Source organism: Scleropages formosus, chromosome 3 (genome assembly GCF_900964775.1).
Source record: "Scleropages formosus chromosome 3, fSclFor1.1, whole genome shotgun sequence".
Taxonomy (NCBI): domain Eukaryota; kingdom Metazoa; phylum Chordata; class Actinopteri; order Osteoglossiformes; family Osteoglossidae; genus Scleropages; species Scleropages formosus.
The window spans coordinates 4,009,363-4,036,421 of record NC_041808.1 but is presented as its reverse complement, the minus strand read 5'-3'; the positions used below and the strand labels follow the sequence as shown (position 1 = coordinate 4,036,421).

Sequence of the window (27,059 nt, the reverse complement as noted above, 5' to 3'; positions counted from 1 at the left end):
TTGAAACCCAGACCCACCAGAGGGCAGGACCCGGTCAAACCCGCTGCGCCCCCGCGTAAATAATGTTGATGATTAACATTTAAATGCATTCATTTTATAAATAATGTGAGCAATTATAATGAATACTGAGGATTTAATTATGAGCGTCAATTTAATTTTTTTCCTGAGAAACTTTAGTTTCCGGAAATTCCAGCATATATCTCGTACTTTGGGGGGGGGGTGCGAGTTACATTTGAGTAAATACGGTATCCTGAATTCCTCCAGTAAAATTACTTAGCTTCATGAACAGCTAAATAGTTTTAAGTACCTTAACGTTGTAAGTTGCTTCGGATAAAAGCGTCAGCTAAATGAATAAATGTAAATGGATTGTCCTTATGTCCAACTAGTCCTCAACTCTCGGATGAATGTTCAGGATCCCATTTTTATCTCTAATGAATAAGATGCACATAAAATGTTAATGCGGAGAGTGGAAATCAGCCCCCCTTGGGCGCTGGCTGCCCTTTGCAGCAGTCGTGGTGCGTAGGGCAGCTTTTGAGAAGGAGCACAAGGGATTAAACATCCATCTGTCTTGACGGTTTTATGACCCTCACAAATCGGGCCTTGGTCGATTTTAAAGAGATTACATGAGGAAAGGGGACGTCTCCCATAGACGGGTCGTCTTCCTCGCTCCATCAAGATGGCCTTTGGCTTTTCCATTAAGTGCATTAGGATAAATGACTCAACTTGTGTGAGTCTACTAGAGCAGAGTCCCTCGAACTCTTGAGATTCCTGCTTCCAGCCGCTAAAATGTGAGCCTTCGGCTTATTATGAAGTAGGAGGAATTCTCTGGGCTACAGCAGAAAAAAACGGCGTCGATTAATGGAAAAGAGCTCTCGATCCTGGCGCCTCTCTTCTCCTGTGATTTTCGGACTCCCCAGAAATGGGAGGGTCTCGCTGGGAGCCAAGCGCTATCTGTGGGGCGGTGAAGTCCTGGTATCTTTGCATGGGAGCCGTGTGAAAGCACATGGGAGAACCTTTGTGCTCGGTGTTTGCTGAAGTCAGACACAAATTCCTGAGGAACAGCAGTGGTGATAAGCATTACAGCTGATGCCCCCCTGCCGAGAAGCCCAAACCCTTGGCAAGCTGCCGCGGACAAGTGGTTGGTAGACAAATGAGTTTCTGCTCTCAGGAGCCGGTATTTTTCAGTCTCTCTCGCTCTCAAATATCAGCATATCAAAATTTTCCTCTTTCTTCATGGTTGTCGGCATCCTGAAGGCACGGTTGCCGTAATAAACGGAAAGACCTTGGTGTTACCGGTTATTAGTGTGAGAGCTTCTGCAGTGTACCATCGATGGCTGTACATACATTAAGTGCAGTAGTGACAGTGGAATGTAATATGTAATAATGCAGATGCCCAAGTGCCCCTCCCTCCCTCCCCCCATACACACTGTCTCCCATGGCGCCGGGAGTGGTTTGGCAGACCTCACTAATGCAGTCGGGTTTCTGCGTCCTTCCAGACCTCCAGGGCTTCTCAGCCAGTCCACGCTGATGACCATCACGGTCGGCTTTTCAGGTAGGTCGGCTGGGTTCTGTTTCCGTTAGTATTTGCTCTTTTTTTTTTATATGTATATCTTTATTCCTGGCCTCATTTTCCACGTGGAGGCTGGGACCGTTTTTGCCAATGCGAAAGGACTGGTATGCTGCTCGTCTAAGTCTTTGGCGGTGCAGCTGTCAGGAGGCCTACGCGTTCAGCCGCTTTGCATTGTGGGATTGTGTGCATTTTAACATGTCCGAAAGGCACGGAAGTTCTGGGGATGGAACTGTTTGCGCTCATCGTGGGTGTGACGGGTTGGATTCCGCTGCCTCGGAAGCAGGTTGGTACCAGCGCATAGGCACCGGACGTGATTTGGGAGGCCACGGTTGCACCCATGTTGAAAAGGCAACCGCGAGCGCGGAGGCACATGACAGTTTACGAGCCTCTGTAGAGTAAATAACTCGGAGGTGATTTAAATAAGGTTCTGACCGCACTGCTGAACCCGAAAGAAAAGCTCCATAAACAATTAATCAGCTAACGGCCATGGGAGCAGGGACTCCTGGGAAATGATGTAAATTATGCATCTATAAAGGTTAAACACGCATTGATCAGAGAAGATTAAGGCCCAGTGAAGTGCTGCGTCCGACCTTATCTGTAAGATTAGAAGTTGATTAACTAAGACCAGAGTACCCCGTTCTCTTTCGGTAACCCCACCCCCGTTCCAGCCCTCTCGTATGTCAATTCGAGCCGCTTTGCCAGCAGCACAAAACATCGTTTGTTTTGTCCAGCGTGCGCAACAAAGGAGCACGTCGCTCACGGCGATGCGGTGCGATCGGCTCTGGAAATGCAGCAGTGTGGAAAGCCATGTGCTGTTTACTTTTATTTTACCCCGTCTGACATTTAACTTCTTGTGCTTTTTTTTTTTTTTTTTTTGTGGAAAAACAGAAAGCCAGGTAAATAGAAGAGTGAGACACTGTACAGGAACATTTTCCAGCTAGAGTTTTTTTGTAATGGGTAAATAATGAAAATGTGTATGTATTGTGATTTTAAGCAGATGCTCCTTGTTTGACCATTTGAGTTGCCATAGGGCTCCAACATGCTACAAATATTCGCCGTAAAAGCGACTGGGACCGTTATGGGCTCAAAACCCAGAGACCTTCTAGTTCATCTAAAATAAGCTCCTGTCTTAAATTTCAGGCTAGATTTGTTTGCATGGATATACTTAAATGTATTAATTTAGCTGATGCTTTCCTCCAACGTGTTTTAAACTTAAAGATTTACCTATTTATTCAACTGGGTAACTTTCACTGTATCAGTTCAGGGTACTATAGCAGGAGGTGGGATTCAATTCTGCGTCCTTCATGAGGGAGGCAGCGGTTTGAACCACTGCACCGCTGACTGATCCAACTATGATTCAAACTTGGATGTATTTTGGATGGGGTTTCGTACTGATTTTGTATTCGTTTTTTGGGGGGGACGACACACATGGAAGATATTTGTACCTCTCCTGTGTCACACTTTGTCCTTCAGGCTTGTTCAACATTGTCATCTAGGGACATGTACGGTATGTACAGTGAACATAAAGTTCAAAGCTGAATTATGTATTCTTCTCCAGAAGAAATTCCACAGGTCCTGATTTCATAGTTGGGTATAACATGACGCATGATGCCTCCCCCACCCCTCATGGCGCCCTGGATAGTTGATTCTGAGAAGTGTGCTGCAGGGAGGCAAAACGCCGTCTGGTCCTTATCTCCAGACCCATCACGACACGCTCCTCTACGTCGTCTCCCCAGACTCCTCCGTTCTTCCAAACTGGGGCAGAAATGGTACACGATCTGGTGGGGACGGTGGGGGGGGGCTCTGCTTGCCTAACCGACTTTGTCCAGGTGCCTATGACTCAGTCGTGAGCTGGAAACATTTATCCCAGGTTGGGTACTAAGCGAGGGAACATTTTGTTTTTCATAAACACGTCCTTCTACCCAAAACCACACTGACTGACACTGATTACAACAGAGACTGTAAGGCCATTAAAAGGGTTGTTTTCCTTCTGTGACCAATTTTACTGTTTATTATTTGTAGTCATTCATATATTTCAGGAGGCCTTTCGGGGCTCTTGACCGAATCGCTGTACACTGCGGTTCGGTTCTCTTGCAGAAGGCGAGTTTTGATCTTGCGGTTTTAGTTTCATTTCGTGTTGGAAGAGGGCAAGCTCAGGCGCGGTGTACATTCAGCAAACTTTCCTCCATCTCACAGTAAACAAAGGCCTAAAGGTGGAGGGTTTGCATGCGTACACTCGGTTGTTGTGGCGCAGGTTTTTTTGTTCGGTACGGCCATTCCAGCAGGTACCCGTAGAAGTGACGTATGAGTGTCAAGTTGGGTAGACAGAGTATCAGGTGGTGAAGGACTAAATTACAAAGGTTTCAAGGAACGGGTTAGAAAGAAATGCCTTTTGAGACCCAAAGGGATTCAGCAGCTCCGAGGGACAGAGAGAGTTTGTTCAGGGCCAAAACTGAGAATCAAAGGTCCTTAGTTTTGGGGCCCCTCGTGAGGGGGATGAACAGGTGGCCCGAGTTTAGGAGCGTACTGCTCACGCTGTCTGACCGCATGGATTCCTACAATGTGAGTTTTCTAAGCGTGTTGGAAATGTCTTCGGTGGCGGAAACTTCGAATGATTGACGGTCGATTTCTGCTTCCCGAAAGGGTGCGTCTCATGTCCATCTCGGCACATGCCGCTCATTGTTTACGCAGTTTACCAGTAGGGTATGGATTTTCTCCTGTGTGTGTGTGTGTGTGTGTGTGTGTGTGTGTGTGTGTGTGTGTGTGTGTGTGAGAGAGACAGGTCTCTCAACGGGAAGCATCTGCTCTGGACTTGCCGTCAGTCGCTCTGACCTGTAAGGCAGTTCCACTCGCGCAGCCGTCTGTGAAGCGAAAGTGAATTTGATTCGCACATTTCCCACCAGTGAACAGTCTCTGATTTTCTTTCCTTTTTTCTTTTCTTTTCCTCTCCTATTTAAAGTGAATGATTATGGGGAATACTTCTAACCTTTGAACGCCGATAAACCATAGTAACTGTGTCTCCTGATAACAGGATGCTGGCCGTTTGTTTACCTTTGGAATCTGCCGCAGAATTTTACTGTGGTATTTGCGACACCGGGTTGGCATGGTAATCACGTGGTTCCCCTTGCTATTCAATTGTTCAGCTGCTGTCGATCTTTAAAGGTACACACTCTGGAAACGTGATGATGGGTTTGTAATGTTGACGCGTGGCTTTATACCAAACTGTCCATGCAAGAGCACCGTCTCTAAATTTACATTTAATAACTCTGCTGATGCTTTTACATTTACATTATTTTTATTTAGCAAATGCTTTTGTCTAAAGTGACTTCCAGTGAACTCTGTGTAGTGTTATGAGCCCACACACCTTATTCACCGCGGTGACTTACACTGCTAGATACACTGCTTACACTGGGTCACTCATCCATACATCAGTGGAACACACACACTCACTCTGTCACTCACACACTGTGGGGGAACCTGAACAGCATGTCTTTGGACTGCGGGAGGAAACCAGAGCACCCGGAGGAAACCCACACAGACACGGGGAGAACGTGTAAACTCCACACAGGCTGAGCAGGGATTGAACCCACATCCTCTCACACCACCCAGGTGCTGTGAGACAGCAGCACTACTCCTCCAAAGTGACATACGGTGATACATATTTGACTGACATCTTTATCCAAGGTGACAATGCAAGACACACCTCACTATATATAACACACACGCATACACTATTATTTTTATTTTCTATACGTTGGTGTTTTTGTGGTTTCTTTTAATGCTTTTTTTTTTTTTCCTCTTTTTTGTATCTCAAAAGGTTTATGTAGTGACAGGGTTAGACATTGTTTTTGGCTTTGTAAGTTTTGTTGGCAGCAGAGTGATATAACACACATTCGCACACTGTGGGCAATTGAGTCACCAGTCTTCCTGAAACATGTCTTTGGACCAGTGCTGTGGAGTCGGAAGCAATTACTGGGTTACTGCAGTCGGTAAAAATATACTGTATATGCCGGTGTATGAGTCGACCCCCAAAAATTATAGGTGTAATATAGGTTTCGGTTTATATTTGCCAGATAAGTCGACCCCAAAAATAATATGCAACTTTTGGACAGTGCTGTGGAGTTGGAGTCGGAAGCAATTATTGGGTTACTGCAGTCTGAGTCAAAGTTTTTGTGTACTGACTCCACAGCCCTGCTTTGGACTGTGGTCGGAAACCAGAGCACCTGGAGGAAACCCACGCTGACACGGAGAGAACATGCAAACTCTGCACAGGCTGAACAGGGATTGAACTCTCATGCATCTAGTCACACAGACCAGGTGCTGGTGAGGCACCAGTGTTGCCCGCCACACCGCCGCCACACCCACAAAGTAGGAACGTTGGCGCGTATCTAATAAGGCGTCTTGTTGTGTGTGATGCTGAGACCTATCGGAGATATCAGTTCTATCTGGGTTCAGACTGCTGGGAAACTGCTGTTATAACCAGTGTGATGTAATGTTTATCCTGGAATGCTTTTGTTCAGCTCGGTCTCCTCCTTTATCGCCCAACTAGGTGTCTGAGGTGAGCTTCTCCTCGGCCCGTCTGCGGATCTTCAGCATGTCCCTGCCACAGGTTCTTCTGAGAGCGGTAGGTCCCAACCCAGCACTGCAAAGTACAGTCATGCACCACTTAACTTGTGACTGCATATACAACGGTGGTCCCGTAAGATTATAATGGAGCTTAAAAATTCTTATCGACTAGCAACTCGCATATTCGTGATGGTGCTGTCGTAAACAAACCTACTGCGCTGCCACTCGTATAAAAGTATACATAGTTATGTACAGTACATAATACGTGATAATGTTAAACACCTATGTTACTGGTTTATGTATTTTCTATACTGTACTTTTTGTTGTGTTAGTGTGTACTCTTTCTACTTAGAGAAAAAGTTCACTGTAAAACAGCGTGCTGTGTTATGCCAGGAGCAGCCTCATAAATCTCGTGTTTACCGTGTCTCTTGACTGCATCAAGGCTATACCATCTAGGTTTGTGTAAGTACACCCTATGATCGAGGCTATGCCATCTAGGTTTGTATAGGTACGCTCTGTGATTGAGGCTATACTATCTAGGTTTGTATCAGTACACTCTGTGGTCGAGGCTATACCATCTAGGGTTGTATAAGTACACTCTATGATGTTCGCACAACGACGATGCATTTCTGAGAACGTATCCCCGTCGTTAAGCAACGCATGTCTGTATTGAAGTTTCCTGCTAGGCCTTGGATGTTATTGCGTTGTTACAGTATGATTTAGTTTTGTCCATTTCGGTGGAAAGAGAGGGGTGTTGCAGGCAGCGCTTCCTGGAGGTGGCCAATATGTTCAGCCACTTTTTCCACATTAGTTAAGCACAACAACTCTGCTAATTCTCAAACCATGTCCCAGAGCTTGGCCCTTAAGGACCTCTTGTATAAACCCTCGTTAAGGCCACATCTTCGGGATCTTGCTGGGTGTCTGTCATAGGTGTGGAGGTGTGAGTGTTTCAATACACTCTCACGTAGCCTCGTGGTAAGCGGTCTGCGTTAACCCCGTGCAACTGGAGAGGGTCATGGGAGGTACACCTGATATGGGCCACCGGGACGGCACCGTTATGTCGACCCGCAAGAATTTCGAAACGGAGAGGTGCACGTGAAATCAGTTTTTACTGTGGCTGTCTTCATTTTGCATCATATTTCTTAATATCATGCCTTATCTGGTCATTCACCTGTCCATGAGAATTGTATAGGAACGATTGTAACTATGGGAAATTTAAGGAAATTTTAGGAAATTAGCTGTGCCATACAGTTGGATGACCGTTAACGTCGAACCCTGGGTATCGGTTTTTTTACAGGCAGTCTTTGACAGATCATATTGTCCGGTCTTGAGTGGGTCTTACAAACGCAGCTTCATTAAACGTGTGTAGGGAGGTGTTGGTATCGTGCATGGTGATTCTGGGGGCAGCTGGTAGCGTAGGGGTTGGACCCAGAGGTTGCAGGTTCAAATCCCAGCTCCAGCTGTAGAACCCTTGAGCAAGGTTCCTTACCCTAAATTTTTCCAGTAAAATTGCCCAGCTGTATAAACAGGTAAACTGTAAGCTGCTTTAGAGAAAAGCGTCACCTAAAAAAAATAAGTGTAGTAAGAGGGATAATTTCGTCCAGCGTCTCGTTCCTACACACAAGTGAACGTGGGGAGTCGTTTTGGGGTCAGACGTTGAAGGACCTGTTTTATTGGCAGTATGTTTGACACACACCCTGCTGTTGTGTAAGAATGTAGACGGGTGGCTGAAACCAGGTAGACAGGGTGCGGTTACCCTAGGGGGGTGTGTGTGTGGGGGGGGGGGTGCACTCGGTTTTTAGGATGGTTTCGCTTCTATGTCTAATAACCAAGTTGCTGAATATAATCCAAGGAAACCTTGTGGTTGAAGCCACGCAGCTGCAAGAAGGCACGAGGAAGAGTGAAGCCATCTTCGGGTTAGCACTGCCTCCACTGCCACCCAAAGCCCTCCAGCAGACCGAAGAATCGCCAGGGTTCCCTTAGTCTATGAGCAGCTTCCACAGTTGTCTGAACTTCCTTGTTCAGAGTTAATTCAGGTGAATGTAAAACCACCAGTAAGGAGGTTTACCATAGTAAAACTGAGCCACAGGAGCTTATAAGCAGGAGCCCTGGCTTTTTTTCAACTATTCCTCTTTTTCATAATGAACCCTGAGTAGCATCTTCAGCCGACCCAGTCAGGCCGAGGTTCGGCTCCCTCACTCCGGCCCTGGAGGCGTTTGGGTAGAAAACCGGAGTCGCTTTTCCTTCACGGGGATGGAAAGTGTGATGAGAGCGAGAGGCTGCGGTTCTTCCCTATCGATACCGCGGTGTTCCCAGAGCCCTGCACTCCAGCAGTTTATTTCAGTGCAGCGTTGCGGTGAGGCTCGCTGCTTCCAGTTTGTGCCCGTGGCTCATCCATGTTCTTCTGGCATGGTGCTCGCATGCCACCTCACTCTTGTTTTTTGTTTTGTGCAGATTTCACTTCATTAGCCCAAAAACCACCAAAATAAAGGTTGTCTTAGACAATTCTGCTTGTTTTTGAGGTGGTGTGGTGGCACAGCGAGTAGCGGTGCAACACGACATGGGTTCGATCCTCTCTGTCCGTGTGGAGTTTGCATGTTCTCCCCGTGTCTGCATGGGTTTCCTCTGGGTGCTCTGGTTTCCTCCCACACTCCAAAGACATGCTGTTCAGGTTCCCCCATAGTGTGTGAGTGACGGAGAGATCGTGTATTTGTTGCGTTGATGTATGGATGAGTGACCTAGTGTAAAAGTTACTGCGGTGAATAAGGTGTGTGTGTGTGCTGATAACACTACATAGAGTTCATTGGAAGTCGCTTTGGAGAAAAGTGTCTCCTAAATAAATAAACGTGTCCGTTTACAGACAGATCAGAAACATTGTCTCCCCCCCAAAGAGGATAAATGCAAATTGTCTTATTGCTTATTTTATTTCTCTCAAACCATATTTTGCTTGGGCGTCATGTGAGAAGCCCCATTCCAGTTGGGGCCATGTGTTGCTCTTCAGATTCTGTCGTGCTCAGCCGTGAAGCTGCCCCCTGCCGTAAGTCAACAGAAGAGCCATTTGGCTCCACAGATTGAGGGTCGTTGGCTCCATCGCTGTGTGTGCGTGAATGTGTGTGTGCCCAAGTTGTGCGTGGCTTCCTCGTCATACGTGTGCGTCCTCCTTTTAGTCCTGGCGCCTCTTCTCCTGCTCTCAGTGGTTGGTGTTGATGACAGGACTCTGAAAGCAACAGCCTGGTCTTTGGCGCAAGTGGGGAAGAGGAGTATGCGGAGAGATAAGAATCCCTCTCCTCCACAAGGAGAGTCGAGCAGGTAATGGAAATAGCCCCCCTCTCCAATCCGGCCATGACGGAGTGCTGGGCCACCGCCAGCTAGTGGTTGGCACCAGGAAGGTTCCATTTCGCTAAGAAAACAAAGCGTGATAAGTTAGGAAAACAGAGCTCGCCCACTGAAGCGCTCAGATTGTCAGCGGAGCAGACCGTTGCGGGGTGTTCAAAGGGGGCGCTCACCCCCAGGAGCCTCCCCAGAGGAGAGCTGGCTGCCGGGCGACCTTATCGGCTGGCCCTCGCATCCGCAGTTCCGGTGGAAATGACGGAAAAAATAGTTCCGTAAACGTTATTTGTAGGCCTTGATCTTCGCAGGAGGGAGCGGCAGGTCAGAGAGGGTGCGAACCTCAAAGCGATCAGAAGGACCGCTCTGTGCTCCACTGACAGTTAGCCCTTTATCAGAAGGAGATAAGAGGACCCGCTTGCCCCCTTCCATAAACGGGGTGTGTGAGCGCGGCACCCAGAGCCCTTTTCAATGCACTCGTTGTTTATCGTGGTGGAAATGCAGTGTGTCACGTTCGCAGTCCGCACATGCGTGACTTGTCTATCTGGCACGCCGCTGCTGTCGAACGCGGTTGAATAGGACTTGATGAGATGGAGTCGTTTGAACCCCTGCGTCGTTTACTTGTAGCTGTGGAGATTGGAATGTGCCGCATTGAATGGGCCCCCATCTCAAGGCACAGAATGCAGTGTCTTTGGATGGCAGTTTTTTTTATGCTGCTGCTCCATTGCACCATGGGAAATGTAGTTTTTTTTTGTTTAATTTTTTTTTTGTTTTTTTTTTTAACGAAAAAATAGACTTGCTCTGACTCTGCAGCAAAGTCCAGTAATTGTGTTGGATAAGTTTGAATTTGTTGGAAAGGAAAGAAAAAAAAAAATGCTGCCATACCTTCATTTTCTGTAGCAACGGGGGTATGAATTTCCTTAGCGTTTATAGCTGATGTTTGGTTTTTGTGAGTGTTGGGAGATAAGTTGCATTTCAGTCAGCAATTGGCATTGAATAGGTGTTTGTGGAAATCGTTTTTATTTTTGATCATTTAAAATAGTCTCTTCGAGAGGTGTATATGTTTGTATATATTTATAATTTATTTTAAGGAATTGATGTTTTATAATTAAAAAAAAAAAAAAAAATCTTAGGGTACTTCATCTGTATCTGATATTTTTGCAGAATTGAACCCACTACAAGCTGCGTTTACATTTTCTCAATTGTGTCTTGATAGTAAACATGTCTTTGCAGTTACAAACAAAGCAAGTTTTCAACAGACTTTTGCTCCCAGCTGTTTTCGTAAGGAACCGGTGCAGTTTGGCTCACATTTGAGATTTTGCTCCAGCAGATTTCTAGAAGTTTCTCTCGGGGAAAATTCCTGTCTTTGTTTCTTTACTCGATCTGTTAGAGCTTCCAGGCTAAGGGCAGATGTGACACTTTTCAGAGGGTCGGACCCCCGACAGCTGGGGTTTCTGGGCCTGGCAGTCGTCTAAAAAAAGCGCTCCAAGTTGACGCAAACCGAGCCGTGTGTAGAGCCAGCGTCGCGGTGTGACGCACTTTGGGCCGCTCCGGGGATAAGTCCTCTTCGCTTTGGTTCCGGAATGCACCGCTCTCACATCCTCAGAACCCCATGATCATTTGGGCCGCATGGAATAATTACAGGTCTCTATCAAATGCCTGCAATCATCAGCTCCCCAGCGGGTGTGCATCAGCGCCGGGTTTGCCTGAGTCGTGGAATGCGCCGGGCTTGTTGGAAACGCCAAGCGCAACGAACCCGGTCAGCCGGCACGATGCGGGGGAACGCGAGACGCCTCCGCCGGAGGGATCACGACGTGAGCCGTAAATGACTGATTACTGGCAAAAGGAGGGATTCTTTTCAAAGGCCTGAGTGTGCGAGGGTGGGGGGGTGGAGGAGCGCCCCCATCTGCAAGCTCCGGCAGACATGCAAGCACATGCACCGGGGGGCCTCCTGGCACAAACACGCCAGAGGAATGAAGAGCGCGGCATCTGTGGCTGTTTTTATTGTTGTTTAGTCGAAACTTGTCGTTCCGAGTGACTTTCAGAAAGTCCTGCGTTTTGTTTCCATTTCTTTTAATTTCCTTTCGGCCTGGGATCTGGGGGGCGTTGATTGCGGCTCGATTGTGTTCCCAAGGCCTTCAACAGTCATATGTAGAAGTGTCAATCTGTAATTATAGTAATGAGAAAAAGCACAAGGAATATAATAATCTGATACTTTGTTATTGTTTATTAATAGTCTTGATGAGTAAATACCTCGACTAACAGTTTTGTCAAGTGTAAGTGTGTGGAGTTGGTGACTTCCTTTTTTTGCTGATGTGGCACCGCTTTTATTTAGGTGGTTTGTTGCTGTTCTCCGTTTCCTTGGTCCGGTTCGCTTTGCGGTGCCGCTGTGTCCTCGATTCCTCCGTCTGTCCTGGAGCCACTCTTCCCAGGGAGGCGTGGGACGGCCGAGCACCGAGGGCCCTTTGTTCTCCCCCGTGTGCCCACTCCGGCAGCCAAGGTGGTCCCAGCATATTGGGGCCCTTCTGTTCCTTTACACCGTGCAGTCTGACAGGTAGCAGAGCATGGCCCGCATCCAGGGCTGATGGTGGCCAGTGAGAGAGATAGGAGTGGGGGCGTGGGGCCGGGGGGGTTAGCATTCCCACAGTTCTTATGTTAATCCAGCATCGGGTCTGGCGTACGGCTGGGTGACAGCGGAGCCGGAGAGTCTGAGAGGCATGACTGCCTCCCCCCCAACCAAGTGCCAGAGTATCCGGCTCAGGTTACAGGGCAAGGAGGAGGGTTCTGCGTGTGTGTGTGTGTGTGTGGTGCACTTGTTTTTGAGTCACGCCAGCATCAAGCCTAGAGAGGGGCTGTCAGCCTCCGATGAGCTCTTCCAGGCCCCAAAAACTGGAAGCAGAACCCAAACCCATGTTCCTCCAGAAGTTCTCCAATGTGTCTCTCACTGGAGGCTTTGCTAAGAGGAAATCTGCGTTTCGACCCAAAGGTTGCAGGTTTGAATCCCACCGTCAGTTGTAGTACCCTTGAGCGAGGTACTTGCCCTGAATTCCTCCAGTAAAATTATATAATTGTATAAATGGGTAAATAATTGTAAGTAGTTTAACACTGGAAGTTGCTTTGCAGAAAAGCCTCAGTTGAATGTAAATGTAAATCCGCTATTTTGTGTCCTCACGTTACTGTAATGCTGACTTGACTAAGGGCCGTGTGTCTGCGTGGGACTTTCTGGTGCAAAAAGATGTCCTGATATGCGTTGATGTTTTCAAGACACTTCTGCGGAAAGTCCGGATCTGAGCCGTGGTGGGGCTTTAGGGGTGGGCTTTAGGGTGGGGCCGGAGACCTGGAGCCTCAACTCCTTTGGGAGTCCCGGTTAAATGCTTTGGCGGCACCTTGAGTTAGATGTGCTGGGGATGGAGCTCCAGTTTGTCCTTCACCATACTTTTCCCTGCCCAGCTCCCTGTTATATATACAGTATATATACACACATACGTATTTAAATATCATGGGGCTCTTAAAGGCACAGAGCCCCTTTAAGACACGTTCAAAAGCAGTGGAATTAGTTTTTTTTTTTTTTTTTTTCCTCAACAACACGCACTACAGACCAAAAGCCCTTTTGTTGCTGGAGCACCTGCCTCTCCCACCAACACACACACACACACACACACACACACACTCTAAAATGTTGTGTTTGTCTTTCAGTGCCCCCCCGATCCAACTCCTTTATATCAGTCGGCCGAAGCAAAGGGCACCTTTCTTACGCGCTGGGTCACTTTCAAGCACTAATGGCCTCTAAGTCAGTGGAGGGTGGGGATTTGCTATCAAACAAATAAATTAAGTTGCTTTGGGAGTTTTCTGTCATACTTAAACATCAACATTTGCTCCTCAATATGTGTGCCCAGTTGACCAGTTTGGCACATAGCCACACAGTATTGTATGTGGTTAAGCTGGTTGTGCTTCTGCTCTCAGATCTAATCCTAGATTTGGATGCTGACATTGTACCCTTGAACTCAATTGCTTTGTCTTTGAAAGTTACATGAAGGCCATTAGAGGAGGTTCCTTGTTGGCATCCCAGGTTTCACTGCCTTTGCATGGTAAAAGGCTAGGTCAGGCTGGTTAAACCTTTACCATAAATACTAAGACTCACTCCCATGACCCAAGATGGCTTTGGTGGCTTTTGTTCATCCCATTAGCCAGAAGCTTCAGGTGTGCGAAAGTAGGGTATAGATCGGGGTATCTGCACCTCTGCGCAAAGCTGGGTGCCATAGTAATGGTTAAAAAAGATGGTCAGAGACCTTGGGTGAGAACCATGGTGGAGTTATGAGAGGGTTGTTACGGCTGCACCCAAAGGCCTGCCGCTTGGGTTGTCCTTACACTAGTCTAGACCCTTCTTTACTTGTTAGTTCTTCACAATTTTATCTTGAAAAGTTATCCGAACTCTGATTGTTAAACAATGTTACCGGGAAATGTTTTTTAAAATTTTGATTAAACCTCAGTGTTTTCTGCATGGGGGGTGATGGGGTTCAGGCTTTAAACCAGGAAAGGGAAGGTCACGTTGCAGTAGGATGCTTTAAGAGTCTTCTTGTTAGGGCCTTTGCACCGTAACCAGTAGCGTCTGCAGTGATGGTAACCCTTGCCATCTTCCACGCCCCTGAGGTGCCATCAAGCCCGTGTGATGCTCACTCCTCCATTCTTTTCCTGTCTCTTCCAGGGTTGTAGGCAGTGGGATCAAGAAAGAAGGGAGCTTTAAGAGATCAGGCCTTGCAGATCCACTCCCGTGGATCTATTCCCTCGCATCCGTTCCACTCCCTTCTGGCCTCCGGGGCAATACCCTGGTCCTCTCAGCACTCCCACAAACACAACGGTCTCCATCGCTGTGAGCATCTCCCTGAACTCTGCTGGGGTCTAAAAGAATGACAAGAGGGTTGCTGTGTGTCGGCGTTTTTGGGTTCTGCATCCTCCTCACGCTGACAGCTGAAGGTGAGTTTATCTCTACTTGAGACGGGGTGTGTGTCTGTGTGTGTTGTTTATTCATTTTGCTGACACTTTTCTCCGAAGCAACTTAGAATGTTAAGCTACTTACTGATTTACCCATTTATACAGCTGGGTAATTTTTACTGGAGCAATTTTAAGGTCGGTACCTTGCTCAAAGATGCAACAGCTGAAGGTGAACCCGTGACCTTTGGGTCCATAAGTAGCAGCTGTAACCACTACTTTACCAGCTGTTCATGTGGGTTTACTCAGGGTGCTCTGGTTTTCTCCAACAGTTCAGATGTTTCAGATAGATTGGTGGTTCTAAGTAGGTAATAAGATTGGACCCAAGTAAGTAGCTTTACATCATAAGTCGTTCTGGAGGAAGTAATCAGTTAAATGAATAAATGTAATCATATTTATTGAAGGAGCCCCAGGTGTGGACTGTAACAAATGAATTTCCTTGCTAAAGACTCATCAGACTATGATCCATAATGCCATTTAAAAATGAATTTAACACAAAGCAGAAGAGGTCAAGGATTTTTGGAGTAGCAGCGTGTGTGTTTTCACACGTGTCTCCCCATCTCCGCTCCATGGGCTTTCTTGTAATTTAACTTGACCAAAAAGGTCCACCGTTCATTTGCGAAGCAGCTTCTTCTCTTCCAGTCTTCGACTTGATTTAGTTCAAAACTGGAGGTTGGACTTTACAAATGGGATAAGTTGTAGATCCATTTTTTCCCCCTTCCCTTTGAGTGGAAGCATCTGGTGAACTTTTTTCAAGCCATTAATTTGACCCTTTGGTTCCTCCGGCTCACGGGGTCGCCGCTCACGCCCTCCTCCGTCGACTGGGTTTGTTGTGTCTTGTTGGGTGGAACGTCACTGACCGGTCGTGCCAGCAACCTATTCCTGGAAACAGGAAAGAGCGGCGCTCACTTCAAAGGCAAAGGGCCGGACCCCGGCATCAATCATGTCGGACAAAGGGGATTACAGCAATTTGGAAATCTCGCAAAGAATGTGAGATTCAGGCGCTGCCCTTTTCAGCTCCAGAGCGGGACGTGCTTCGCGGCACCCGGGATGGACCGCAAAGCTGTGTACGTCCATGTAATATGTGGTACTGGTACTGAAAGCAACCATTGTAGGAAAAATACTGGCCAAACCCCTTCATTCTGATTTAAACATTTATTAATTTGACCAACTTAAAGCATTTGTACAGCTGGGTTATTTTTACTGTGTCAATTCAAGGTAAGTACCTTCATCAAGGGTACAACAGCAGGAGGTGGGACTCAAACATGTGACCTTAAAGTTCAAGGTTTGCAGCTCTAAGCGCTGTGCTGCCTACTGGCCCACCCTTGACTTAGTCAAGGTTGTTTACACTCTTTTGTGGGTTGGAGGGTCACGGGAAATTCATCCCACAGTAATGGACCCACAGGTTTGAGCGTGTGACCGCGGCTGGTCTCGACCATAAGGTGTGAGATGGATGTGGTGAAGGCGGTGCCCTTCCTGTTGTGGGCGCCTTCCCCTCATACGATCCCATCCGTTATTGATGTGCGTTTGTCTTCGGGCCCCAGTGTGACTTTCTTGAATTCCTCCAGCCCAAAAGTAGTCTGTTTATGATGATTCACAAAATTTATTTGAAAGGCGCCCTTTTTTCCCGAATCGTTAAATATCTGAAAATTGTTTCGTGTCACAACCTCTGCAAGAGAAAGCAGTATTTTTTAATTTATTTATTCATTTCTTGTTTACGCACGAGTGGAACGCACTCTAATTGGAGACGAGCAGATGAGCCGTCGTGCTGGCGAAATTCCACGCGGTCAAATAAGATTTTCGGTCGAGGATTTCGCAGCACTCAAACTGAGCCACTGCCACCACCTCGAGCACAGACCCCTGGATGGCTGTAGAACCTAGGTTTGAATCCTACCTCCTGCTGTTGTACCCCTAATGGAGGTACTTGAGTGTAAGACAAAAGCCCCTCGGACAAAACCCCCTCTTCTGAAACACTAGCCTCTTAGTTCAAGTATAAAGTAGGAAAAAACCTTGATTACATAAAAAAAAAAATAAATAACAGAGCTCTTGTTTCTTTCTGGAGGGAAAATCTGAGGTGTATATAAGGGTGTTAGATAGAGGCATCAGTTCTACTACTACTTCAGCCACCATGGAGATCATCAAGAACAAAGGAGTCCCTAAATTGTGTACAGAAGGCTACTTGTACACTAAGAAGAGCTCAAACAATACACAAATATGTTGGGAATGTTCTCAGAGGAATGCATTTTCTTGCAAAGGTTGCGCTATTACAGATTTGGAGGTAAAGCAACTACTTTCTGTGACTGAGCTGAGCATAACCATGAACCAGGTCCTGACAAGACTGAAGCAGCCAAGGTAAAGAACACCATAAAAAGTTGCTTTGACCAACAGGGCCAGACCTGCACATGTTGTTGCAAATTCCATATGTCAACAATAACTTGACCATATGTTCATTGTGTCAAATAAGTTTGTTCTGCCATTGGTAGACTTGACTCTTTGAAGTGCAATGTTAGATGTCTACAGAAAGGAGTACTGCCAAAAGACCCAAGATCACTGCGAGAATTGAGGCTTATCAGTGGTGAGTGGAAAACTACAGGAGCTCCAGAATACCAGGATTTTCTCATTTATGACAATGGACCTGAGTCAACAGAGAGAATGTGTTTGCAACCAAGCAGGCACTTGAACATTTAGGTCATGGTACCACATGGTTTATGGATGGGACTTTTGCAACAGCCCCAAGACTGTTCCAGTAATTATGCATTATCCGAGCTCCCCTTGGGCTATCTGCTGTAACGTGTGTGTATGCTTTTCTGTCTGCGAAGTCACAATCTGTCTATGAAGAACTCCTCAGAGCAATCTTAGATAAATGTGATCATCTGGGATTCAATCCAGATCCCACCAGTGTGGTGGCTGATTTTGAGCTTGCAACGATCAATGCTGTTTCTACAGTTCTGGGACCACGCGTTTCATGTTGTGGTTGTTTCTGTCATCTGACCCATAGTACATGGAGAAAGGTACAAAGTTTAGGACTGACTACTGAATACAGGAGTGATGTTCGAGTGAAACATTTTTGTGGAATGTTGGATGGACTGGCATTTCTACCTATAGAGGATGTAGCCAAAGGGATGGACTTTCTGATGGAGAACACACCTGTTGAAGGACAGGAAGGCTTAGTGGAGTATTTCAGTAGCATCAATGTGTTTAGAACTTATCGTCGCATCCAGCCACCAGCTGTTCCTGATGGAATAACTCCTTCAGCGTCCAAGAGAATGATTCCTCCCCTGTTTCGACCACAGTTATGGAATGTCCAGGTTCGCACCAACAGCCTATGCGAGAGTTGGAATTTTGCTTTTCATGGGCTTGTGGGGGATGACCACCCAACCATATGGAAGGCCATGGAAGGTATTAGAAAGGATCACGCTCTTGCATCAACAGCCCTAATTAAGAATTCTTGCGGTGAGCGTCCAAGAAAATGAGTCAAACGTACCATAAAGGATCATCAACAGCGATTGAAGAAGTTATTCCTGGACTATATTAATGAGAGGAAGACCTTGGAGGAATTTCTGAATGGCGTAGGACACAGCATCAAGTGGTAGCAAATTAAATTTAGATAAACCTTAACACTCAATGTTTTTAATATTCCTTTTTTTAGAGATGGAATACGATGATCTTTTAATTAGGCTTTTTATGATTGTACAAATTTTGTTAGAAATTTACAGCGCACTGATTTACAATAGTTTTAATGTATGCTACAATACAATGCTTGTAAAACTTTCCTTATTGCTGTCTCATAACAAATGTAGTATTTTAAATTCAGAGAAATGTTCATAGACTACAAATAATCAGAAGAATTACTTCTGTTTTTTTTTTTTTAATATGAATTACTTTACATTAGAATTACATTAGTTACTTGTCCCAGGGGGGTTTGTCTGGACCTCGGAGGTACTCACCCTAACCTGGTACAGTAAAAATGACCCAGCTGCATAAATGGGTGAATAGCTGAACAAATGTTTCTTTAAAAAAAAAATGCAAGTTCTGTCTTAGAAATATGCCCCAACTTCAGCGTCAACTCCATCACATTTTACAGAAGCGCTGTAACGACAGGGATAACAAAGGGTAAAACAGTGTAAACTGCATATTGTACAAACCTAATGTGAGTCACTTTGGAGAGAGAAGTCTGATAAATAAGTTTAAATGGTTTATCTGAAGTTTGAGGGCTTAGTTCATGCTTCTGGTTTCAAAGTCATGAGGAGGAGCGACGGATTGAATGTGGTTTGAACAGTCAGAGGAGAGGTCGCGCCTCGAGAGATGGCGGAGCGCAGGCTGGTAAAGCGAAATTTGGCGTGGAGCGTCACCGAGGAGACATGTGCAAAGCATTAAGAGTCGCGGTCGACTGGCTCAGTCTCCCTCGTTCGGTGTTTTTCCCTCCCTCCCTTCGTTCTGTGTTTTTTTTTTTTTTTTTTTTTCTCTCTCTCTCTCTTCCTCCCCTCCAACTCAGAAGCCAAAGACGCGGTCTCTTTAGAGGCCCTGCCGCCCCACCCCCGAACCCTGGAACGTGAGCATTCCAGGGCTAGATTTACGAGCGAGACCCCCGGGGGCCGTCCTGCCCTCGCACGAACTCCGCCCTCGACCGCCCGGGGGCCTGCTGCAGGAAACTCATTGAGTCCATTGTCGGCCGTCGACCTTCCTCTGCACTTTAACCATTTCCTGTGCAGCGTTAATGGACAAAAGCTGTTAATGGACATAGTGTGTGTGTGTGTGTGTGTGTGTGTGTGTGTATATATACATACGCATGCACCCCTATTCAAAACATCTCGTTGATCCTCCTCGGCTGGAAGTTTCCGGACGGGGGCTCGCGTGTGCTGTTTCTCCTGGGGGTTTTGGGGGGGTCACAGAGAAGGCATGCAACTGCAACGTACGTGTTCGAAAAGTTAAACAGTCCTGTAGAACGACCCCCCGGGGCAAAAGCAAACACGCAGCATCGCTTCCCACTGTCCATGTGCCTGGTGAGTGGAACCTGTTTTCACGTGGCTCTCTGGTCCGGGGTTTATGAAGGCGTGGGGGGGTCCAGTTATTCCAATGTTTAATACTCATGACTTTTCCCCTCATCATTTTTGTATGATGGTGGTAGTGCGTCTATAAAATTAAATTATTTTTCCTTTGTATTCAGTTTTATGCTTGCAAGTCATTTTAAATATTGATTTAAAGGTATTTTTTCAACAAATTTTCATTTTAGCCAGTATTGTGGCACTATGGGGTAAAAAATTACTAATGGTCCTAATGTGGCAGAGGCTGGTGAATTCCTCCCTTTTTTTGCATTTCCACTAAAAAATTTTGTGTTGGGCTGTGTCCTTGAAAATGCCTTTGAATATCAGGTGATCACTTTAAGTTTTTCTTAGAAAGAAAATTCTCAAATTTTTTGGAAAACTCTGGAAAGTATAGTTAAAAGAAAGTATTGTTATGCACCGGACTGTCATTTCAATATCCGGACCCTCCGAGGTCCGGTCATGCGCAGACGAGCTAAATTTGGACAGTCTTTGCTGTTATTTCCGTGGCTGGACACCTCTTTTCCGCTCACCTCGCTCGACCTCACCTCCACACTTTTTTAAATGACATTCATTTACCGATCCAGGGCACCTCCTCCTCCCAGGGTTGCTTTCTTTGCTGTCTGCAGTTGTGCCTTTTCTTGTGGTAGAAGTGGACAAAAGCGGTTTTGGACGCTGTCTGACTGGGGTCAAACCTGGTTAGGTACCTCACACTTCCCAAGGCCTCTGTATTGAGCTGGGCCTTGACCCAACAGCACCGTGTTGACCACAGTTGGGCCTAGCGAGGCAACGCTGGTCCTTGAGGAGCACTGTGAGCGTCTGCAGTCAGAAAGGCTCGTGTGTGTGTGTATACACTATTGAATGCTGCCAGACCTCAGACTCCATGGTGGCGGGTGGAAGAATTAAGCACACATGTGAAAATCCTCCAGCAAGGAGGCACCCCCAGCGTTCCCTCAGCCAATCACTGCACAGTTCTGACAGGGGGAGGAGGCTTGTTTGAAGACTCGTCATAGCTGTCCAAACGAACACTATCCCTTAGTTTATTTCTTGAAAGCCTGGGACACAGGAATGAGTGTTTCCTGGGCTGGAAAAAATGGAAAACTGCAACGCTAGCGACTAAGATTTGATTTTCTCAGATGTAGCTGATATACGTTGTAATTTTTTTTTATTAGCCCTATATCAAAATAAATTTGAAATGGTTAAAAATGAGAGTATGTAGTGTCTATAAGCTAATATTCGGTTCCAGTTGTGTACTCATCCCAAAAACACATTCAGCCTTTGTCATCTTGTTATAGACCAGAAACATAAGATGTAAACACTGTGGAAGTGAGTTGAATTAAAGCGGCCCACAATTTTTTTTTTTTTTACATTGCCACATGTCGACTTGGTCAGTAAACATTCAGGACAGGAATGGTGATCGAAGGCTTCAGTTACATGCAATAATCAAGACCTACGTGGCATTTACGGGGCTATTTTCAATGCACAATGATGACATTGGGATTTAAGTTGCCGTACCCATTTTGTTAGGACCTCTTGGGCTACCTTGACCTCACACTTTTCCCTCTTTGGTGTTTTGTCCTCACGTTGTGAACCAGCGAAAAATTCCCCCTCCATGTAAACGCTGTTTTTGACAACATCTGAGGAAGTTCAGGCGGTGAAGAAAGTTTACTGCACCTGAACGGCTTCCATAGGTGCGACGAACGTCCAAGGGATGGCGATGAATAATGTGGTGGGAGTGCAGGAAGGTGCAGCAACCGCCGTTTAGATCTTTATCGGCAGCTTTGAGACACAACTTGGGGCGGGGGTGACACGGCTGTCTTGGCCCTCGTGAAAAGGTAACAGCTTCAGGTGATGGTAGGGAGGCACCCGAGGAGCTGGGACACTTTGTGGGAGGAAGGTAGGAATGCAGGGCAGGAAGCCCAGGTTACAATCTGGCACTCGCCTCTTTGAAGGCGCGGGCACTGGCATGAGGAAGCGCCCACGCTCGTAGACTGTCTGAGCTGTAACGAGCGCGGTGGACTTTTTTTGACCCCGAACCCAAGAAGCAACATTTATGAGCTCAGCTGACGAGTCGTGACCTTCAAGAGATGGAGCATTGCAAAATTGTCAGTTGGCTCGATTTTTCCGGATGCTGCAGCGGCACCGCTGGGTCGGGGGTTGGGGGATGCTCAGTCCCTGGATATGAAACCCATTAGCCAAGGCTCCAGTTCCATCGATCGCTTGGCTCCTGCACCAGGGAGTCGTCTCGTCCGAATGCTCACTCTCTCCCTCTCTCCCTCCCCACCTCCCTCATCCTTTCTCAGGCGGGCAGAACCCGGACCACGTGCTCCATGGTACCGGACCCGAGCCCAAACGCTCGAGGCCCGGGGATGATGCAACCATGGCCCCCGAGGATGCGGCTCGTTTCCTCAGCTGCTATTGCTCAGGCCACTGCCCGGAGGATGCCGTCAACAACACCTGCGAGTGAGTGGCGGCATCTGCGGCCTTTCCGCCGACGAGCGAAACGACAACCAACTGATCCGACGGGTGCTAGCGTTGACTTGACCTCTTTTTTTCGTGTGGACGCAGGACCAATGGTCAATGTTTCGCCATCATCGAGGAAGACGAGCACGGCGAGCAGATCCTCACCTCTGGCTGCATGAAGTATGAAGGGTCCCACTTCCAGTGCAAGGTACCCCATGTCGTGCCTGCAGGGGCTCTCTTATTTTGCACAGGCTGTGGGGGCAGCTGGTAGCGTACTGGTTAGAGCTGCTGCCTTTGGACCTAAATGTCGCCGGTCTGAATCCCCTGAAGAAGGCACTTGCCCTAAATTTCTCCAATAAAATTACCCAGCTCTGTAAGTGGGTAAATAAATGTAAGTACATTAATATTGTAGTTCGCTTTGGAGAAGAGCATCAGATAACTACATATATTTACATATTTCTTTGTAGCCATGACTTTTCTAAATTTCTTTTTTGCTCTCTAATTGTCCATGTTCCCCAGGATTCCCCAAACGCCCAGACAAGACGCACCATCGAATGCTGCCAGACGGACTTCTGCAATCGGGACCTGCAGCCGACACTCCCCCCCCGCATTCTCCCAGGTGAGTTCAGAGGGCTCTTTCCTCCATCCCCAGAAGGAGCACGTCCTTGGCTGCTTATGGTACCTCTCTGTGGACATGGAGTAGAACCTCCCTGGAGTCGCATGCTCTCGTCCAGAACCCGACTGTAAATCCGTTCCACACCTGTCAGTTTATGGATGAAATGGATCAGAAAGCCACTGTCTGGAAATATCTAGCCTGTGATGCCTTGTGTGATGTCTTACAGCTCAGCATTGAGGGGGGTCTTGAAGGGGTGTAATGTTCTGCCATCCTGTCCCCTTAGATCTGCTCACCAGCGCCCACTGGCTTGCCTTCCTCATATCGGTCACTGTGTGCTGCTGCACCCTCGTAGTCCTCACGGTGGTCTGCTACTACCGGTATGACTTTTTCCTCATCTTTTTTTTTCTTTTTTTCCCCTGATCGTGGAAATATCTGGTAAAACTGCGGTTGGCTTTCCTTTGTGGATGGTCTCCTTCTGGATGGTCATTATCTGGGAGATAATGAATGTGACACACAGTCAGTGAGTACAGTGTTTCAGGCTGTGTGGAAGACTTGGCCCAGTGAAATGTGTTGACTTCCTGATAGACAGTAAAGATATGACTTAGTGCAGCTTGTGCAACCGATAATGTGCAGCCTTACCTGTGACTAATGTTACCGTGGTCGCTGTCCATCTGAAAGGTCAGAGAGAAAGTGGCACATTAGTCTGGTTCATTGCGCTGTAGATAATAGAGCATTTATTTTGCTATCAGTCAGGTCATAGTTAAATTTGGCAGATGTCCATTGAGATGTTTCCAAGCGGTCACTTACGTCAAGTGCTTGAAGGTGGGCAGGGTATTACGTTGAGAAGTCTTCAATCAACCCACACAGAGACGTGAATGAATGAAATGCACAATGTGTAGAACTCCAAGTACTCAATGACCTGGTGGTGAAGGTAGCACATTCATCGGTGGACACACTTGATGACTGTGTCACGTGTTTCACAGGTACAAATGGCAAAATGAAAGGCGGCGTTACCGCGGTGACCTGGAGCAGGACGAGGCCTTCATCCCCCCTGGCGAGTCGCTTAAAGACATCCTCAACCAGTCCACTTCAGCCAGCGGCTCCGGTCTCCCACTCCTGGTATGGAATGGACTACAGCGTTGGGAGCATCGTTCTTTAATCCTCACTGACCTTTGACCATCAATGTGTTGTGTTTTCACAATACATTGATTTGAACACCTGAGATGAAATCCAGAATGAGTTATTTTCTCAACTAAGCACCATCTGGATCTCAGACACCTAAATTAAATGAAGATGATGTGCTTCCCTCCACAATTAATATTTAATGCTCTGTTTTTCTTTACAGAAATGTGATCTTTGTGTTTGCCCTCAGTGTCACTTTAAATGACAAGCTATTGGTCAGAAACCCACGAAAACCTGTAGACTTTGAGTGTTCTTCACTCTTAAGAGCAAGTTTGAAGGCGATCACCTTGGTTGTGGTGTGATTTAAAAGCAATCCAGACAAATTTGTTTCTAGTTTACGCAGTGAGAAACGAGGTCCAATGGCTCATGTTCCCCTCAAATCAGGTGCAGCGCACCATTGCCAAGCAGATCCAGATGGTGCGTCCCATTGGCAAGGGGCGCTACGGCGAGGTGTGGCTGGGCAGCTGGCGTGGCGAGAAAGTGGCCGTCAAGGTATTCTTCACCCGTGAGGAAGCCGGCTGGTTCCGAGAGACCGAGATCTACCAGACAGTCCTCATGAGGCACGAGAACATCCTCGGTATGTCTGTCTCCGAGTCCTTGTTTCTTTTTGCAGAGAAGTGATGTCTTTAGGTTGTATTCATTGAGCACTCGCTGACCTGTTATCCGATTGGTTGATGGGTTACGGCAAACATGCCTAGGACATGTTGCCCCCCGTGCTGCTCTGTGTGTTTCTCAAAGGTTTTCATGACTTGTTCTTGCCATGCCCCAAGGTTTCATTGCAGCGGACATCAAGGGCACGGGAGCATTCACGCAGCTCTTCCTCATCACGGACTACCACGAGAACGGCTCCCTGTACGACTATCTGAAGGCGACGACGCTGGACGCCCCGGCCCTGCTGCGACTGGCATACTCGGCGGCCTGCGGCCTGTGCCACCTGCACACGGAGATCTACGGGACACACGGCAGGCCGGCCATCGCCCATCGTGACCTCAAGAGCAAGAACATCCTGGTGAAGAAGAACGGCACGTGCTGCATCGCCGACCTCGGGCTGGCTGTTAAGTTCAACAGGTGCGTGTTGCGAATGTGCCGCAACACCACAAAAACAAAGGTCCACCGATTTACATACCAAATCGGACTTGCGCAACACTTGCCGACATTGAAAATGCGTATCCTGCCCTACACAAACCCACCGTTAACCGCATCTGGTGCGTTGTTCTTGCCTAAGGGACTCTAACGAGGTGGATGTGCCCCTGAGCACACGGACCGGAACTAAGCGGTATGTGGCTCCCGAGGTGCTGGACCAGAGCATGAACAAGAACCAGTTCCAGGCCTACCTCATGGCAGACGTCTACAGCTACGGGCTCATAGTGTGGGAGATGGCCCGGCGCTGCGTCACGGGAGGTCAGCATGACCGTCCAGACCATCTCAATTGATCTCTAATCATTTTTACAGCAGTACACCCTATAATGGAGTCTCTTGTCACCGGTAGAGTACAATTTTGAGCCATCAGTTTGTGCTCACTCTCCTGAAGCTCATAGTGCCACCTGCTGAGCCAAGCACTTCCTGCTCCTAATTTTTTCTCTGCTTGGGTGTTTAGCTTACTAAACAAGCTACCAGCTCCACCATAAGTCCAGGCAGGTCCTTGACTGAAAGTGCCCTTTTCTTTGCCCGATATCTTTAGGAATAGTGGAGGACTACCAGCTGCCGTACTATGACATGGTGCCCTTGCACCCATCGTACGAGGACATGCGCGAGGTGGTGTGCATCAAAGGCCTGAGGCCTACTGTGTCGAACCGCTGGAACGGTGACGAGGTGAGCAAGGTCGGGGTGCTTTCGGAAGGGCGGGGGAGAATGAGCTCAAAGGATGGGACTTGTCTTGTTAGGGAATGGGAGAATAGGTGAGGTTGGGAAAAGATCGGTCTAGAGGTGAACAAACTTTGAGCCGCTTGTTGATGCTTGGTAGCACTTTAAAATCCGCGTTAAGCAGTGCAGCACTTCACACCGTTAAATTGTAGTTTCTTGTGCTGGAGTCGCTAGGCATGTTGGGAAAGCATTGATGAGTACTAACGGGTTGTTTCCAGACTGAGACAACATTGTTAGAGGCTGAAAGGCAGATGAAGTCATTAAAATCGGTTGTGGTCCTTCAGCTTCTCCGTCAGCCCCACTTACCTTGGAGAGGAACTGGCACCCCCTGCTGGAAGTATTATTTCTGCGTGCATGTGTGTGAGATCATGCATCTTGTCTGTTTCTCTGTCCCTCCAGTGTCTGCGGGCCATGCTGAAGCTGATGTCTGAGTGCTGGGCCCAGAACCCCATGTCACGGCTGACAGCGCTGCGCATCAAGAAGACCCTCGCCAAAATGGTGGAATCGCAAGACATCAAAATCTGAGCAGGGGCCCCTCCTGAGAGCTGGGAGAGACTCGTCTTTTCGGCTGGAATTTTTTCTCCCGCGTCACTGTAATAAATTACTGCTTCGCTTGTGGAAGGGTGGAGAGGAGGTCGCAGTGCGGGAGGAGAGCACCCACCCCTCGGCCCCTCGGTGGGAAAAATGCCGTGGATCGTGCGCAATGTGCGCCCCCTGCCGTGTAAAGCATGCTATAGCAGGCTTTTTAGGATCAGAGCTCGACAGGAGAGCGACGGTTTTCACCAGGCGCATCGGGCGAGTTGCACTTTGCACACGGAATGTTCTCGAAGGCCCACCGTGCTCGATGCTTTCTGTGAAAGCCGTGGAGTTCATCGTTTGGAGGGAGTGAGACATCAGGTACCAGGGAATGAAAGGGCTTCTGGGAAGGAGGGTGATTCCATCTCTGAGGGATGTGGGACTAGGACCCTGATCTCCCATGGATTCCCACAAGTAACCCTATGGGAAGTCATGTGCATTTTTTTTTTTTTTGTTGTTGAGTCTCACTATCAGATCAAAATTGAAAAGAAAAAAAAAAAGATTTCAGAGTATTTAAAAATTCATCTTGTATAAAATTATTTTTTATATTTCTCTGTACAGCATTGTTGTATATGCAGCCTTGAGAACTTTGACGTGGAGCAAACAATGCACAGCAGTTATCATGTTTTATTTTTATGATTTTATGGCCAAGTTTCAGAGGTACTTTTCTCCATATCCAGTTCGTCCAAGGCCTGCAGAACCACGACACGTTAATTTTGCTGCATTTTCTCTGTGGATTTACCTTTTAAAGGGTAAACTGTGCTCACTCGGAGCTTGTCGTCCATGTAAAGAGGAAGAGAAGTATTAATCCAGATTTCATATGCTGCAGGGAGTCAAGAAAATCACCATATGTCCGAATGCCTGC

The 27,059-nt window shown here is 47.2% G+C and overlaps 1 protein-coding gene across 7 annotated transcripts; it reads left to right on the top strand.

Moving 5' to 3' along the window:
• The first annotated feature begins 1,530 nt into the window (after positions 1-1,530).
• LOC108934890 (bone morphogenetic protein receptor type-1A-like) lies at positions 1,531-26,685 on the top strand. Of its 7 annotated transcripts, XM_018753082.2 has the most exons (13): positions 11,120-11,277; positions 11,799-12,017; positions 14,169-14,437; positions 21,798-21,957; positions 22,063-22,165; positions 22,477-22,576; positions 22,857-22,950; positions 23,557-23,692; positions 24,140-24,332; positions 24,526-24,823; positions 24,981-25,156; positions 25,437-25,567; positions 26,018-26,685. In XM_018753082.2, the coding sequence occupies exons 3-13, from the start codon at positions 14,371-14,373 to the stop codon at positions 26,141-26,143; spliced, it is 1,584 nt and encodes a 527-aa protein (XP_018608598.1). In that variant the 5' UTR covers positions 11,120-11,277; positions 11,799-12,017; positions 14,169-14,370; the 3' UTR covers positions 26,144-26,685. The 7 variants fall into 7 exon arrangements, with proteins under 7 accessions (XP_018608600.1, XP_018608599.1, XP_018608601.1 ...); XM_018753084.2 differs by lacking the exons at positions 11,120-11,277; positions 11,799-12,017 and adding an exon at positions 1,531-1,552; XM_018753083.2 differs by lacking the exons at positions 11,120-11,277; positions 11,799-12,017 and adding an exon at positions 9,239-9,445.
• The last annotated feature ends 374 nt before the right edge of the window (positions 26,686-27,059 follow it).